Below are 18,118 nucleotides of genomic sequence, written 5' to 3'. Positions count from 1 at the left end.
GCTATTAGGATTTATTGCTGCCCATGATATGGCGTTGAATTAAACAACCTATTCTGCAGGGTAATCTAATGGTGCTGAAATAATGTCTCCCTCTCTGAAACTGAGGGGCACTTGAGGCGTAAAGGAAATTAATTGTTCCCATTAAGATTCATCGACCGCAGAGTGAAGTTACCTCGAACACCAAACCCAGTATATTTCTCTGCTTTGTAGAACTAGTGTAACACGAGAAGTGTCGGTGTCCTTTTCTGTCAGAGGCATCAACCTTGGTTGTAATGCTCATCCCGGAGAGGCGCCGGGTGCCAGCAGGATTAGGAGTTTTATATTAAGAGAGTTTTTGCAAAGTGATCAAAGCAGAACATAATTGACCTTCGCAGCTTGTCGGGGTGATTCTCTTACCTCGCGTCGAGCGTTCGCCACACTGTGGGTTTTCTTTAATTCTGGCCATGCTTGAAGTGATTAGCTGAGAGCATTCCCCACATCGATCTGTCCGCTTATTGTTCCAGACAGTTCACACACGTTTAGAGAAAACATCTCAGCTCCGCTAATGCATTGTGAACACAAAACAGCAATGATCAATATTTAAAGAGTCCGCCTCCTCAGAGGTCTCTCCGAAAGAGGCGCATGCCGATACAAAGCACACCCAGGTGCTCACAATTGCAAAACGTGGAGGGACAAAGGTAATGTATTCTCGGTGATGTGCAGAGACATTAATGGATTCAGTCCAATGAATTCAGAAAAAGAAACAATCAGAAGAGTCGGTAATTGCCAAGAGCAATTCAACCTAACAGGGAGAGAAAGGAGAAAATTAATTTGCGTTTGAGGTGGAATTGATCTGAGACCATAAAGACGAGAGGCATAAAATTAATGGCTTTGTCCGAAAGGCTGAGCCACTTTCAGAAACCTGGTATCTAGAAGTGAGCACAAGTGGGCTCCACTCCCGAGTGAAATGTCAGGATAAAACGCTATGTCACATCCTGCATTCCGCACATACACTATCTATCATCACAAAGCTGATGGGTTCTTTTTTTTTTTCTGCTCAGCCATTTTGTGGCTAAACCCAGCAGTGCACCTCGCCCGGTTGGGTTTGCTTTTATATCCCCGAACGACACCTCCAGGTTAGCATTCAAAACGAGGGACATTTATAGATGTATCATTTACTAAGCCTGTGTTCCACCCTCTGAGGCGCGATGTGGAGCAACAGAAATAGAGGCTGAAGCAAAGCAGAAGATTCGGAGGAGCCCTAATTGGCCCTCTTGCTGAATTACGGCAGGAAGTTGTTTAAGCGGACTTTACAGGCGTGTGTGACAGGGAGTTTTGCTCTTTTTCGCTTATAGCGTGTTTCTGTCAGCACATATATCTTCCTGTCTTCATGCTTGTGTCTGTGTAGCTTTGCCTCCTCCCTCTGACTCCGACTAGTTGTGACTGCGCTACGTCGGCTGCTCCACAGGATTCAGTTACAGGTCTCATAAATTACCCCCCACCCCCCCCCACACACAGACACAGGATATGTCCGGCAGAGGGTTTTTTCTGTCTGAGCAACTGTCAGTAAAGCGGCGAGGCCTGCAAACAATTTCACATGAACTTGAGTTTTTCATTTAGCAGGAATAATAATCAAATAGTCCTCCGTGTTGGATTGGAAACTATTGTACAACCAAGAGACAAAAATCTTCTTGTGGACCTCTACCTTCCAGAGCTGCGTGCTCCCAATGAAGCAGATAAACAGCCTAATGTAAAATTCATGTCTTGTGGGATTTATTTCCCTGTCATTAATTACCAGCACTGGCTCTAGGTTAAGAGGCGAAAAGACCAACTGGAGCTCTCACTCACTTCTCCTCCTCGGAGACGGTCTTGTAAGTGAGTTAAACTCAATGAATAAAGACCCAATGAAGACACATGGGCACGGCACACAGCATAGGCCCTGTATATACAGCCTCATTAGCATTGCCTGTTAGTCTGATTAAAGGTTAGTGCTGTTTGTTAGATTTGCACGTCCACTGTGTAAAAAGGACAATTAACTTGCAGTAAAACCCCCCATTTGAAACTTTCAGGAAAAAAAGCATTATCATTAAAATGTACATTAACTGCCAACAAAAGTAAAAGTCCTTATTATCCTATGTTGAAACAAGTAGATTCAAATCAAATGTCAGATCTCCTATAACCAGCTGACTTCTTGTAACTTCTTTTATGAAAATAGAAAATTTATAGCTCAATATTAGACATGGGTTACTAAGAAAGATGGAGGTTTCTACATTGTGCAATAAAGTTAAAGTAACTCCAGCTGTGGGATAAATGCAGTTCAGAAAGTGCAGTACAAGTACATCAACACCTTCATGGCATAATACATATCGGTATTGTGATCATTTCAGGTTAGTATTAAGGTCTTTCTCTTTCTGAACAGAGCAGCTCGACACCTGTAACCTGGTGAAGACATTTTGTGGGGATGACAACAATTTACGGAATCCAAAATCAGATCCATTAAAACTTGTCAGTTGTTTGTAATGGAAAAGGTTATATCTTGTGGGGCCCTGAGCCAGACTTGTAGAGAGGATTTGTGTATTTTTCTCGCATTATTATTTTTTTTCATATTCAAGGAGATATTAAATTACTGTATTTTCCTCATTGGAGACAAAGGTTTTATTCATTGTTCAAAGACGGCTTGTGTTATGCGCTTCTCACTGTTTTCCTTCTTGCTCGGATCTTTCAGCCATGTGACCCACATAACCCACCATAAAACAGTAAATCATTGTTTTTACACTTAGGGATTAAGCAGGCGAACTTTAGTGGCATATTTCTGAACTTTTTGAAGTCTTTGTTTCTTCGTGTTTCCATTCTTTCTGCTCAGCACACCAGCTGCACGCCTTACACTTAGAGGACCATATGGTTTACTCACTCTTCTTGCATTTAGTAATTTTCCTCATTTCCTGCTTTCTAGCCGAGCGCTGCATATTTCCCTTGCAACTAAATATGACTATTTGTTATTGTACTGGGAGGATTAGCCTTGTAAGTGATTCATCTGCAAAATTTAAACCAATTAAAACAGCTTATATTTGGCTGCCAGCTGTCATTACGCCTCCTTAATATTAGGTATTAGGTGGCTTATGATCCATCCATCCTGGAGTTTGTGTTGACAGGTCGGGATGTGTAATGTGAGATTATTTTCAAAAAGTGCAGCTGTGTAATGTACAAAAACAAGGCCAAACAGCCTATCAAAGCTTGTTATCGTCTGATTATGGTTTAATATTTTTTGTCCTCGTCCTCGCCGCTATTTAAATGACTCCGGGGGGGCAATAAAGTGATAAAAGCTAATCCTGCTTCATCTTCGAGTCTTGATTGACGATCCTCCGTAATGGCTCCTCTTTAGCTCTGTTTTAATTTACGCGCCCTGTTTGGACTCTTGTGACAGCCGTTTGTCAAGTGTTCAATCTCTGACTCTTCCATTATTTACAAGGAGGTATTATTCAGCATATGGCGACAGTACGCCGTCGGTGTCAGATTGCCCATAAAGAGTGACTTCACCGCCTCTTGAGAGAAATGGCAGCTAATTGGTGCAGCCCTCTCACAGTGCTATCAGAGGACACACTCTCACTGGAGGGGGGAATTTTCTCTCCGCAATCAAAAGGAAATTGCGGCGCATGGTACAGAGACATCAAAATAAGCCCACAGATGCATCTGACAAGCACATTACTTGATGTAGCATTGAATAGATATGTCGTGTATTTGATGTTCTTGATGTTAGTCACAATCCCGCTCTGATGTGGAGCCCGAGACATGCTGACTACAAACACACAGAAAGATTGAATCTTGTCTTTGATTAGAGGGGGGGGGGGGGGGGAATCACTCAGTCGACATCTGAGTGTGTGTGTGTGTGTCTGCTCATTAACGCCGTATAATTCCACGATTCCGCCTGAAAGTGTGAACATGCGCGACACACTGACCAATTGTTCCACAGTGCGAAGTATCTCAGTGCTTTTTTCACAAACTAGAATTCAACGTGTTGTCTCCGTGTTTCTAAGCCCTTCTCTCCGTTGGGGGTTTGTGAGTGATCAAGGGAATTAGGGCAGCGAGCGTTGATTAATTTCCTTATCAATTGATCTCATTAATTAGCCCATGATAGGCGACATTTTCCGAGTAAGACTCAACCACTTCAAAAAAGCACAGAGGCAAAAACAAATGCTCTCTCATGTGAAACAATAACCACAACCCACAGTTTTGCAGGAAATTGAGTTTTCATTTTTTCATAAAAAGAAAACAAGTAAATACTCGACAAAAATCTAAAAAATCCCTGCTTTCAGTCTTCACTCTGGCTCAAAATGTATATTCAATTACATTTTTACCCTTTGAAATAGTGATTAAGATATAATCATTTAAGTCATCAGTTTTTTTTTATATATATACTTAACATTCAGTATAGAAAACTACAGAGAGCCCTTTTCAGCACCAAGGCCCAGTGGTTCCTTTCAATTCATTCAAACTTCACCAAATTTTACACACTCTCAGTCAATATCAGTCCCCTCAACATGAAAGATCTTTTTCCTATTTACATCCATGATGTATTCCATTGGAAATAAGAATTCACAATGTTAACGAAAAGTGATTTAAAAAATCAAACAAACTAATGATGACACATTCAAGTTCGTGGTGATCCATCCTAAACTTTTTGTATAATCTTTCTTACAAAAAAAACACATACACCCACACACACACATATATATGTAGATATAATATATTTAACCCCTTCTCTAAATTAGATAGAATAGAATGTCCAATTTAAATCAATTCAAATATGCCTCGATGGATAAAGAACCATGAAAGAAAAGCAAACATCCGAACTAAACTAAACTTTCATGATGAATTTGTGATAATTTATAAATTATGACAATTTGTGCTTGAAATGTGTTTAGGTGCTTGAGCTGGATTACTGTAATCTCAGGAGCAGGTTAATCAGGTGATGAAAGCACATCCGGTTCTTACATCAGCCGGTGGAAAAGCAGAAGTTAGCTCAGGGAGGTTTTTTAATCTGGAAACCAATTCCACCCACCCTCCTATTGCATTATATGCAAATATTGAATCAACTGAGTCAGCGTATGAATCATGTCACTTTCCCAGAGTCAATATAAAATCTTCACCTCTAATACATAATATATTTGCAGGAATATTTTTTAACCTTCTATTTGTAGTCGCAGCGTTGTACTGTTATTGTAGCCTGCAGGGTTATTTGTCTGTTTCTTTTCAATTGAATTGACTCTATATGTTCAAAGCCAAGTGAGAAGAGGAAGATGGTTATTAGACTGGGTGCTAACCGAGGCTTTCCGACGTCGCACGTGTCAGCTGTTACTTTCGCGGCCACGCTGTCCGAGCCAACCTGTGAAAATGTAGGTGAAAGAAACACAATGACAGAATAAGTAGAAGGTAATTAGCCGGGGCTTCCTGCCAGTGGAAAAAGGTCACTGAGTAAAATGTCACAATTCAGCTGCAGTGCAGGGTGTTTCTTCAGTGACCATCACAGGATCCTCGTCTCGTTCCCCCCCGCTGAGGCCCCCTGACCCCTTCACCACATATCAGCTTTGTGACAAACCCAGATGTTTCACTGCAATATGATAAAAAATATAAAAACACCCTCCTCAGTCATTCCCTGAATGACTGATGAGTGCGCGATGTGAAATGCGGACTTTGTCACCATTCTCTCTGAGGAAATGGAGATATGTGTTTGATGATGGAGTGTCAGATAGCATGATATTGCGCTTTCCCAGAAGCACCCGGGGAAGCTGAGGACAACACTGTTGTGCCTTTCATAAAGGCGGACCTCATTGTGGGAAGGTGCTTTTATCTCCAAATACAATCAGGTAGCTGTGGGTAAAAATGTAAGATCATTCACGCAGGAGACAAGTAGCCCCAGTATATCCATGTGGACATTTCATTTTATTCATATTGGCAATTCATACTGTATAAAACGTATAGATTTCCTATTTCTGCTTTCATTTCCTATTTCTATCCGGGCTCTCGAAGCATCCATCTGCACTCACAGCGATATGAGGCTTGAACACTCTTGAGCGATGAGGAAAAACACAAATGCACTTGATCATGAGCTTGTGGACATTCAAACATAGATTTGCATTGCCGGGTCGGAGCGGATTGAAAACAGTGGGGTTGTGTTATTGCTGATTTATGGTTTTTGGTCCGGGGCGATGCAGTTCTCCTTCTGCGCGGTGGCTTTATCAAAGGGAGAGACATGAACCAGGCAGAAAAAAAGTAAGATGCAAGCAGGCTTTGTCTTCGTTGTTGACATTTCATCAGCCCAAGGTGCTGGCTCTGTGCGGGAGAAGTCACTGCTCTGTCGAAGGATGCCCGAGCTCCACTGCTTTTCTGAAATAATCTAAGAATACAGGGAGACAGATGGAGACTTGCATTGGCAGGTTTGCCTTGGTTTGGTGCAGCTAAAGAGCTGAAAAGAGGTAAAATTGCAAGTTAAAGCAGCATGAAGCTTTTCCTTTCCAGGTATTATGACTAGCAGTTACTCTCGTAACAAATAGCAAGCCACGGGAGTCAAAGCAGTTGCAGTTTCCCCATATCGAAGAACAGAGCGCGAGTTCAAGACGAGGACAAGTGTGACTTTGAGCTCTAAAAGCCTCATTCTTCTCTCTCTCTCAAGGGCCGACCATTGAAGATTTCTCCCTCGCGTCATCGATGCCAACGACCAGCACGGTTTTCACCACCACCGCTGCCTCCACCGCTAAGGGCCATGGTGACACCACGGTGGCAGGGGCCGATCCAAGAGACGGGAGAGATCCGTTTGAGGACGGCCGTGGCTCAAGTACAGCTGAGCCGACTGTTCCAGAGCTGCCGCCAACACCCAGGCGCTCCTGCGAGGAGACCAGGAGGAGAGCCATCGACTGGCCCCAGACCCACACTGGGACCACTGTGGAGAGGCCCTGCCCCAAAGGGACCAGAGGTAGGCCACCATCTGGTTTGACTCGTATCAAAGAAATGTAAAAAATGAAATCTGTGTTTTTTTGAACTGTATGTTCATTTATGTGACTGAATGCAAAGCTAAACTAACCAGCTATTGGCTTTAGCTTTGGTTTTAGTTTGATACTTTAGCCGAAGAGACACTGGCTGTGTCCGAAATCTCTCACTAATCACAGTTCAGTGAGTTCCCCACCTTGTAGTGGTGTCCAAATGCTCATTAAAATGTTTTCATACATAGTGCACTAATTGTTTCCCATAATGCATCAAGTAAAATTATTTACAGCCGAAGGTCACTAACCAAGCCATATATACCATCATGCATTGCGTTTCCTGGTGGACAGATGGTCAGAGAAAGGGCAGCAGGAGAAGCCCGACCTGCCGTACACATGTAAATACGAGCAGAGGATCACAGCCCAAACTAAAACAAACAAGATTATATCTACATTTATATCAAAACCGTATTGATACTAAGTGTAAAATAAACATTTAAAATGTGTAGCGGGATTTTCAAACGGCTAAAGTAATTTATTGTCTGACAGTTACATCATTACGGAGGCAGAGAAAATGCTGCGTTTATTTTCTTCTCTTATTCTGATGAGCTCACTTTATAATGCTCTACACAGAAGACCCTATATAGTACAATAGGGGTTAGTGAATGAGTGGGTGATTTCGGGCACAGCCACTGTCTTCTCCAACGAGCTCCAGGAGGCATACACACAACAATGATGTGTGTTGAAAGGTGCACAACATATAGACATGTGTAGGCCCAAGATTGTGTGGTAAGTTCTGGGTCGAGGGTTTGAAAAATACGGTCCCCACATGGCCTGCAAGGAGTGGATAAAGAGATTTAAATAAAATAGCCCCAGGTCATGTGGTGATGCAATCCTATACAACACCACCACAAACTGTTTCCTCATATGTTTCCAAACAGTTGAATGAACTCTTTTGAACAATAACTAGAAATGTGAGATTTCCCAAAAGTTCTAAGGCTATAGTCTTCAATCTTATTAGCCTGGAGAAGTTGTTTTTTTACAGTTTTTGTGTCTAGCTATTTTTAACCATCTTGAATAATCTAGTGTACTCTGCAGGGAGTAAACAAGTTTAGTCTTCCAAACAAATCCACATCGTCAGCGTACAAATGATCCGAAACAAAGCTTCAAAGGTTCTGAACGTAGCTGCTGCTGTACTTTTTCTCATTTAGTTGTTTTAATGTGCTGATTGCTTATATGTGCGGTGACAGTTCAGCTAGGGGGCATGTCAAAATCAAAACGAGAATCTCTGTGGCCGTCATAATAGTATGATGAGAGCCTTTTGTGGAAACAGGTAATAATCATCTTTTTCTATATATTATGGCGCAGGGTAGCTTGTTCCTGTTGGTAATTTTGAAATCCATTTCCATCCTGCAAAACCTGCCTGCTTCTCCATAGCAGAGCACCAGAGGAGCTAATGAAAATGATTGACAGCATTTGAGAAGTTATAATAAAAATACCAGAAAATTACCCCCAAAGAATCCAGTGTCGTCGAATTGTCTTAATCGAATCCGGACAACGCAGTTCCTCCCCGCAGTGGAAACCCCTCGTGCAGGAGTACGGGAAGTCGATAGTGAGGGGAACATTGAGCTGATGGTCGTTATGACAGTTCAGTCGACAATGATACTCACACAGGAATCTCTCACAAGTTACCTTAACACCTCACATCACACGGACTGACAGCGCTGTCAAAACACAAAGCAGGGAGACTGCAGGATGAAAGCCAAGAAGAAGACAGGGTTTTCTCTGTGAGGGGTGAAAATAGGAAAGAGAAATTCAACCGTGCTGTGTACGTAAAGCCACTCATTAGGGGTTTCATTTGTTTATTTGAATACGGTAAGTGTGTGAAAATATGAGGTGTTTACAGTTGTGAATTATTTAATGACAATAACAAAGCAGAGTCGACTGTTTCCGTTTGAAACCTGGTCGTCCTTTTCTTTTTTTTTGGAGTTGGCTGCTTTAAACTTTAAGGCTTTTAAATTGTTTGTATATTATTGTTGCTGCCAAACAGTTGGTTTCCAGCGACAGAGTGTGTACGAATGACGACTCAGCAGGAGAAAGCTTTTTGTGAGTTTGACTTTGGCTTCCCTCCAACGGCTGTGTTTACTCTGTGCTACTGCAGGCATCGCCTCCTTCCTCTGCACCGTGGCAGGGACCTGGTGCTCCAAAGGGCCGGACCTCAGCAACTGCACTTCCCACTGGGTGACTCAAGTGGCACAAAAGGTGAGCGGGCAATGTGTCCTTTTACACAATAAAGCAGGGAACAAGCGAGTTATTTAGCCAAAACACAGCAAATCCAAATCACAGAGTTTTACCTGTTTCCTCTGTGTATTTGTACTATTCCAGTTGAGAAATGGTCAGTGGTACGAATCCTGAAATAAAGTGCTTGAGTTAGTTACCCTGACTCAATGAGCCAGTCTTTCTTCTGTGACTGTTCTGCTTAGGCCTCGGTAACCCAGGTCCAAATCGAATGTAGAGTTTCAGTGGGCGGCACAGACTGGAGCGTCATGCAGAACACTGGAAAAACACAGACTCAATGCAGCAGGTTCATGCAGAGTTCATGGCTGTTGTCAATAGGCATTTAGAGAAATGCAGAAATGATAAAAGGAGCCTAATTCCATGCAGCGCAGCTAATTCTAAGCCAGTTCTTTCATTATGTTTTCCGTGTTTGAAATGTGATAGAATTTCGTATGCCTTTAAAAAATGTCTGTATACAGGTCAAATCTGCTTAGTGTTTGATTTGTCTCTCCGAATCAGCAATGTGCAAAAAACACAGCAAAACCCAAACGTGTGTATTCAGTTTTTAGAAGAAACCCTTTCACGCTGTTCCCGTATCATATCGTGGTTTTTCCAGTTTAGTCTTGTTCAGGCATTACTCCAAGTTTCTTACACCCATTACAGTGATAAAATATTTGCTCATTAATAAGAGAAACCAGATAAAACTGTGTGTAATTAGCTTAGCTGATTGAATTAGTGTTGATATTGGATTTTGTGTTAATTTGGCTGCCGTCGGTTGCGGTTCTGGAGCCATTGTGCCCCGGGTTTGTTCGCACACGTCTTTGTGTTCCTTCTCGCCAAGGGGGAGATATTGTAACTGTGAGAAATTCCAGATATCTCCGTCTCTGAATTACACCTCGGAGGTCGAAATTGTACAAACATTGACTTCCCACTCAGCCACTCGTAATTATGATGTGTATGATATGACGTGAATGCCGGATCGGCTCGCTCTATGCAGAGTTTAATTGACAGTGGCATCCTGGAGTCGCATTGTGATTGTTGTCTGTGCATCTTCATTTCCTCAAAGTGAAGAACGGACGTGGACTCCTCGTACATTTACTGCGGGAGCATCGTACAGTGATGACTGGTATCTTATAAACTGTGTTAAATTAGCATGTGGTGTCAAATTGGGTCGCGGCTCTGCCGTGGCAGATTGGGGGTGAGTGGGTGCCGCCACAAATTAGAGCACTTTATCATCAGTGCTGGATTACACTGATCGCAGATGATAGTGCCGAGGCTGGCATCTTATCATTATTTCAGAGTCGTGCTTTTTTTATTTTATTTTCTTAAGCCTGGATCAAAATTTATTATGTTCCCTGCTAAACATGCAAAGCCCTCTTCTCACATTATTTCCGTACATAATGACTTTTTCACTCTGAACAAGCTGTGTTGCGGTGAATTATGACCGAGGTGTAGGTGGGATACTTTATTTCAGGTTCCCGTTACGGGGCCTTCATCTCAGGCCCGCTTCATTCACACCCAACCACCCCCCCATGTTTTCCTTGTTGCTGTTTTTAGATCCGAAGTGGGGAAAATGCTGCTAATTTGGCCAATGAGCTGGCACGCCACACACAGGGCCCAGTGTTTGCCGGAGATGTCAGCTCCGCGGTGCGCCTGATGGAGCAGCTCGTGGACATCCTGGACGCTCAGCTGCAGGAGCTCCGGCCCAGTGAGAAGGACTCGGCCGGACGCAGCTTCAACAAGGTACTGTGAAATTCCTGTCTGGCCTATTGTAACCTCTCATTAAACTTTGTCCCCCTTTTGGCCCGGCTCAGTGCCAGCATGACTCAGGACGTTCATTAGCGGGACACCTACCAATGCACACAAACATCAACCTGTGCCTGCACCAGCTTACGTGCGCACACACACACACACACACACACACACACACTGGTGGACACACACAGTCTCAGGTGAGGGGGCTAGAGAGGCAGGTCCTGCCCTGAGGGGAAGCTCATTCCTATGTCGCTCCCTTGTAATTACCCTGGCTTTGGAAACACAGGCTCACCTGGCAGTCCCACCTTAAAGGAGCTAATGGCCATGAGCCCCCCCCACCAATACAGAGAATAACGCTTCATTGCTGTCAAGTGGGGAACGGCCCTCTCCTGGAGCTGCTGCCACAGCTTGAAGAGGAAGGAGTAGGCCGGATGTGCCTGCCTCTCTCAGCTGCAGGCGGTCCCATGGAGAGATGAGTGACAGTTTGAAAAAAAAACCTGCATTGTTTTTCAGACTTTCCAGACTTTCTGTTTTCTCTGCAAACAAGTGCAGTTTTTGATCCTGATGTTCTTTACCTTCAAGTGATGTTACGCGTTTGAAGATAACGTTCTACCGCTCAATTAATGACTTCTGCATATTTCTGTGAGATGAGGAAATGTACTCGCAATCACTTGACCCCTTTTTCAACTCTGCATTCATTTTGGTCCAAGTTATAGAAGTGTAAAGGTCTGATCTGCTTTGCGGCGATGATCACAACTCTGACAAAAGTTAATGCAGACTTGACATTAGTGTTAAAATTCACAATTATTCAGTGAAATCAGCCTTAGGAGGGAATCAGGTGATATGATAACACACGCTGTAGTAACCTGTTTACTGTAACATACACAGGCACCAGGTCAGATTTCTCCCCCACCACTGATATTATTTTGAGTTCAGCTTTCTTTAGAGCTCGGATGTGTTAGTTGTTTAAACCTGTTCAGAGATGAAAGCTTGTTTATACTCATAAAGAGTAACTAAACACTGAAACAGTGACGTGACGTCCATACTACGTTTAGTTTTCAAACTAAAACAATATCTGTTCACGCAAGCATTTTGGCTCCGTACCAGTTTTAATCCCCGTACACACAAAAAAACCTGGAAACACAGGAAGGCCTGCCCATGCCACTGTACACAGGATTTACTCGATGAAGAGTCATCAGCGTCTCCAAACTGTTTAACGGCTCTTAAACCAGAAGTATGAATGCCGGGTGTATCTGTAGAAGATTGGAGTTTTCAAATGAAAACGTAGTAGTATGGATGTGGAAATCCGGTTTCTCTAATCGACTGCCCAACCTGCTGTAGCTTAATTCCCATGAAAAGTCGAGGATGGGTTAGACACCTCAAATTACTGTCATGCTATATGGAAAAAAAAGGAAAATCAATCGGGGGCCTGAGACACAGGGAAATTTACATTTTAAAACCTAAAGCCTCACATTTGAAAATAAACTGTAAAAATATACAGTAAACTATTTGTGATTTAGGAGCTAAAGAACACTGGTACGGTCGTTAAAGTTCCATGCAGCCGTTTCCCCCAAATCAACAAGTAAATTGAGGTGTCCATGGGATCTAGCCTGACTGGGTTAAAGAAACATTTTGGTTTCCTCTGTGTGTTTTCTTGAGGTATTTGTGAAGTGGAGGTTGTAACCTGGTTAAAAATAACATTTTATCTATTTGTTTTCCTACTCGGTGGGAGAGCTGCAGTATATGCTTTTCTCCAGTTTGACTCAATTAGGAGAATAAGGCGACTTCTTTAATACCAAGAGACCAACAGAGGCAGGTTTTAAAAAGGAGCTAGGACTCTATTATTCTCTTCATGCCATGCAATACAAATGACCTCATCTCACATTGTTTATCTTATCAACATATTCTAAAGCATCGCTAATGGGGAGCATCAGAAACGAGTCTCAGCATCTTTTCCCCCACTTAGGCTCTGCTGTGCATTTCTCCTCTCTTCTCTCTCTCTCTCTCTCTCTGTGTTGGGATTCACATTAGTTTCAAGACTTCAACTGTCGTTCCTCCCCAAAAGCATTAAGAGCTGTCGCATCATTTGAAGGTTGTAGTTCACAGACCTGCTGCTTTTCTTCTATTCCATTAAATCTGTAATTTGATGGTAAGTAGCATGATTTAACGCTCCCTGTTTTCTTACTGCCTCTCTGCAATCTGTCTCTTGTGCCTCGATCCTCTCTCGCCGTACGGAAAAAGCTTCAAAAGCGAGAGAAGACGTGCAGGGCGTACATGAAGGTACAACCACCAGGCTTTCCATGTTGCTTTCTGTTTTGCCCGATCCCTTAATGTCCGACCAGCAGCATGCAGCACCGTCCCCCTCAATGTCCCCGATTGTTTGGTTACAGTATGTGCCCCGGTGATCCCGCTCCTACAAGACATGGCTGCTTCTCCATCTGACTCGGCTCTCTGTCCTGCTGTCATTCTGTCCATCTGAGGGTGCCGCCGTCAATATCACTCCGTCTTCGTCCAATCCCTCCCCCCCTCCCTTCCTCTGTGCGCTATCACTTGTATATCTCTCCTTCATTTTTTCTCTCTCCTCCTTCCTTTCTTCCTCCCCCGGATTTTTTTCTCGCTCTCCTCGTCTCTCCTGTCAGCTCTTTATACGTTGTGTGAATAATTGCCTTCCCACGGTCGTAATTGCACCTCCCTGTCAGCCAGAAGTGTGATCAAAGTGGCAGTGTGCTCAATTTTCACTTGCTAACATTGTACAATTTTTAGTCTCCCTTGTCCCCATAGCAGGGAAAAAAGAATCTCCTCTTCCATCGCAGTTGTGTTTTATCTGAGGGATTAATTTCTCTGCCCGTTATTATATTTGTGGACCGTTTGAATTTTCCCGTTTCGCCCCTAGACATTTAGCCTTTCTCCTCAGACATCATTGGTTCTTCTGAAAGACGTGATGAAGGACACGATGGGAGGAGTCAGGAGGAGACGTCTCGCAGGCCATAGGACAGCTGATCAGATTTGGTATTTCTCAGTGGCTCATGGGGCAAAGTTCAGTTGGTGGTGGTCTTCATTTTACTGTTAGAAAAGGCGATGCATTTCCCTCTTCAGGGGTAAGGAGCAACGTAGGTCGTTTTGCCAATTGGTCTACCATTTGTATTCTCACTGAAATATCCCAACAGACATCAGATGGATTGCTGTGCACCTTGCTGCAGTCATTCATGTTTCCCAGAGGATGACTCCTAATGACTTTGTCTGTCCTCCGATCCCCCCCCCCCTCTTTGAGTGTTTGATGTCCCGTTCCCCGAGTAGCTTGCGCTGCACTAAACGTTGCCCTATATCTAAAGTGAGTCGCGGGTCCTCCTCTTGCAAGTGCCCCTGTGATTTGTGAAGTGACGTCCACCCAGCGAGCGTTAAAGAGGATTCATTGAGAACACAGATCCCCCCCCCCCCACCCCCACCCCCCTATGGATTTCATGGCTCCTGTGAGGATGGCTCACCAGGAGAGGAACACCATGTAGTGTCTGTGTGGTTATAATGACCCTGGTCGCCACCACTCTCTCCTGCACACACACACACACACAAACACACACACACACACACACACACACACACACACACACACACACACACACACACACACAAGACCCATCAGAGTCACAGCTTGCAAGCTTCCAGTTTGCCTCCAAGGTCAGGGGCGCAGAGATAGAGGTCTGTGCTCAGGCCGGAGATATGAAGACACACTGAGAGCCCTGTGTCATCATCGCCGGGGTTAACGCGAGCTCAGTGGTTAAATGTTGCGGTTAATCACATATTGGTGCCGACTTTTGTTGATCCCATTTCTTGTTTTCCTAAGCAAACGGATAATCCTGTCCGTGGTCAATTAGTGTTTGGGATAATCATAGCTGTGACTAATTGGTACAGTGAGCAGGGGCTTGTTGTGGTTAATTACCGTTATTGTGGCGGCCTCGCGGTGGTTAATGACACCTATGGTTAAATTGTCACTCTGATTTGTCACACCACCAAGGGGCAGCCCTGCATCTGTGTGCAGCTGTCTGCCTGTCGTGGGATTTTAGCAAAGTTCGTCGTGGCTTAATTGTGCCAAACGGTCATGAACCCACCCATGCCGGGGTCAAGGGGGAACTCTTGTTTTATCAACATGCGATACTTGTGTGGGTTTTCTGGAATGTTTGACTTGCTTACTTCTTATCTGAAAGCAGGAAATGAAAGGATTGCCTCTGAAAACAAACAGAAACCCCCTGTTCCCCCCGAATCTTGACTTCGACTACCACTCAGGACATAGATTTCATAATGATTCCCCCCTTTGCCTCCATGAGAATCGGATTCGGGACCATTAGGAGCAGATCCTGTTATGGAAATGAGACTGTTCTTCATGGAGATAATTGTTATTTTGGAAAATACCCGCTCAAATTGTGAATGCAGCATTGTAGACAGCCTTATTTGGTAAAGGGAAAAAGAAAAAACATTTGGTTTGTATTTTTTTTTTTCCCTCAAGCAGTTTGACATCAGTATTCAATAAAGAAAAATGGTCCAAGAGAGACTTCCTCAGATTAGACGTATTTTTCGTAAACAGAATATTCAAATGTCCATTCGGCATTTTTTATCATCATTATTAATTGAGTTACTCATGACGTGCTTGAACCCTCATATCATCATTGGCAGTGATCTCGATATTTCAGATTCAGTCGATGTCGCTGCCGTCACTGTCGGCCATGCATGCCCGTGCTATCATCTGCTGCCCAGTCCCCACTTTGTTATCCAGCTGAAGTTCTAATGGGAAGGAAGCGGCACACTGACATTTCACTTGTCTCCCTGGATACAGGCCATTGTGGACACCGTGGACAACCTCCTGAGGCCGGAAGCCCTGAAGTCCTGGAAAGACATGAACTCCACGGAACAGACGCACGCCGCCACAATGCTCCTGGACACCCTAGAGGAAGGGGCGTTCGTCCTGGCGGAAAACCTGATCGAGCCAGCGATCGTAAAAGTACCTGCAGAGAATATCAGTAAGTTCCTCTCAGATAGCTATAAAACAGATAAACACATCTGTCAGTCACAATTCATGATGTTGTTTTTCCTGGCCGGGGCCAACGAATCAGTAAAATTGTTTCAAACTGAGTGATACAAAAAATTGTTTCCCCAGATCTGGAAACCGGCTCCTGCAGAGGAATATCATTTAAAAAACGACCACATCTGTTCGACATCATAACAAAATATGCATCTTTAAAGAATCAAGCCAACGCGCCCTCACTGTGCAGTTTATCAGCAACACAATCTCTTTCATTTCGGGCAGCTTTGTGCAGTGAATTTTCCACATTTCTACCCACAACGCTTTGTTACCATGGTTATGGTCTCCCACTCACCCTTTTGTCTTATACCTCATTGATTTTTAATCTTTTCCTCGCATAGTAAAGTCACCTCATTGACAGTGCGCTGCAGTGATGAAGTGTCCGGCCCTTCTGGGGGAAAACAAAGAGCCCAACTGAATGGCATTGTTCCATTCACGCAGCACTCTGTTCCCTCACAGCCTTTCCCATTAAGTGGTAGTTAGCTAAGCTGATAAGTACTAGTTGCCCCGTCTCTACGAAAAAAAGCCCTGATTAATATATTGTGTAATATGCTGTATATTTGCTACTTAATCACTGCATTCAGGAAGACGCCTTTATGAGCTCTTGCTTATCTGCACAGTTGAGATAATTCTCTCCAGTGGAGCAACGTAAATGCAGTTATATGAAGTCACGTACTACCTGCCCTCCCTCCAAAATGCGAAAATGATTGTTGCTCCTAATTAGCAGTTTGTCATCGCCCAAATGGCGCCTCCGGGCGAGCATGGTTGGGGGAAGACGAGGGGGAAACGAGGGAGGAAGCGCTGAAAGGGGGAGAGCTGAAAACTCAGCAGAGATGGAGAGCAACCGGAGAACAATTCCACGTCTCCGTCTGTCAGAAGCCATCTATCTGAGGAAGTGGGGCTGTTTCTGGCGGGAGGGAGTGTGCTGATACGTGTGTCCTCCTGACCCCACCAGTAATTTCACACATCAAAGGGAGCACCACCCGGCAGCTGGCATACCGGGGAGAGTGGCTGCAGGAATTTGGAGGATTTTCAGAGATTTGCTTGTCGAGCCAAGAGTTATCTGAACCCAAGGGGGGAAGAAAAAGTATAAGTAAAAGCTCAATGATATTTTTGATCCTGCGAATATTTGACATTCATGCCGCAGTAAGCTTCGCGCTTGCCTTTGCTCATCCGGTATCGCAACCCTTATTATTTTCTCCTCTTTCTCTTGCCTTAAAGGCATCCACAATGGCAAGCTACCAGCATAACATGTTTTTTTTTAAAGTGAATGACACTTCACAGGGGCCAGTAATGCTGGATTCTGTTTCTGGTGCAGCAAACGTCGAATCCTAGCACACACTTCCCACCAAGCCGTAACTTTGGAGTTGTGTTAAACACCGTGTAGGGCTTTTGAAATGCTGCCTATGTGTAACATCTCTCTGTTTCTCCCTCCCTCCCTCCCTCCCTCTCTCCGCCTCACCTTCCACCTCTCAGTGCTGGAAGTGTACGTGTTGAGTACCGACGGTCAGGTGCAAGATTTCCGGTTTCCACAGACGAGCAAAGGTGGAGCGTCCCTTCAGATTTCCTCCAACACGGTCAAAGTCAACAGCAAAAATGGTGAGAAACACACAACCGCTGCAAAAACATGTAAAGAAAATGAAGTTTTGGTTGTTTTATTTTCTTTACCTTATTGGTTCGTTGCGGTTACTGACACTGATCATTTAAAATCACATTTTGGGGGATGTTGAGTTTACTAATTGTTTCTCCGTTCTTCCTTGGAGCTTTTTCATTAGAAGTTTTGATAAGAATAATATGACATTTTGTGAAATTCACTTTCCTGCTTTCTTGCTGAGAGACAGATGAGAAAATTGATTTCTAGCATTAAGTTTAGAGCTAAAGCAGGCGGTGATTAGCTTAGTTCAAAGGGCCCAACAGTCTCTGAAGTTTAGCAATTAATAAAATAAACATACAGTTAATAATCCTTTGTCTGATCTACAATACATTTAGAAAGTGTTCTTATCCCTTCACATTTATTTTGATGTGTCCTTCTGCTAAAATGGTTCAAATTCATTCT

At 43.7% G+C, this 18,118-nt stretch overlaps 1 protein-coding gene across 1 annotated transcript in view; it reads left to right on the top strand.

Moving 5' to 3' along the window:
* The window catches only part of LOC133968822 (adhesion G protein-coupled receptor L2-like), an 87,175-nt gene that overhangs the window by 48,967 nt on the left and 20,090 nt on the right, over positions 1-18,118 (top strand). Inside the window, exons 6-11 of the mRNA XM_062405031.1 lie at positions 6,650-6,949; positions 9,118-9,218; positions 10,791-10,976; positions 13,230-13,268; positions 15,817-16,000; positions 17,539-17,661. Coding sequence (XP_062261015.1) covers positions 6,650-6,949; positions 9,118-9,218; positions 10,791-10,976; positions 13,230-13,268; positions 15,817-16,000; positions 17,539-17,661 — 933 coding nt within the window. The remainder of the gene's footprint in view (positions 1-6,649; positions 6,950-9,117; positions 9,219-10,790; positions 10,977-13,229; positions 13,269-15,816; positions 16,001-17,538; positions 17,662-18,118) is intronic.

This window comes from Platichthys flesus, chromosome 14, assembly GCF_949316205.1.
Source record: "Platichthys flesus chromosome 14, fPlaFle2.1, whole genome shotgun sequence".
Taxonomy (NCBI): Eukaryota; Metazoa; Chordata; class Actinopteri; order Pleuronectiformes; family Pleuronectidae; genus Platichthys; species Platichthys flesus.
The sequence above is the reverse complement of the archived record's forward strand: the minus strand, read 5'-3'. Positions and strand labels throughout refer to the sequence as shown.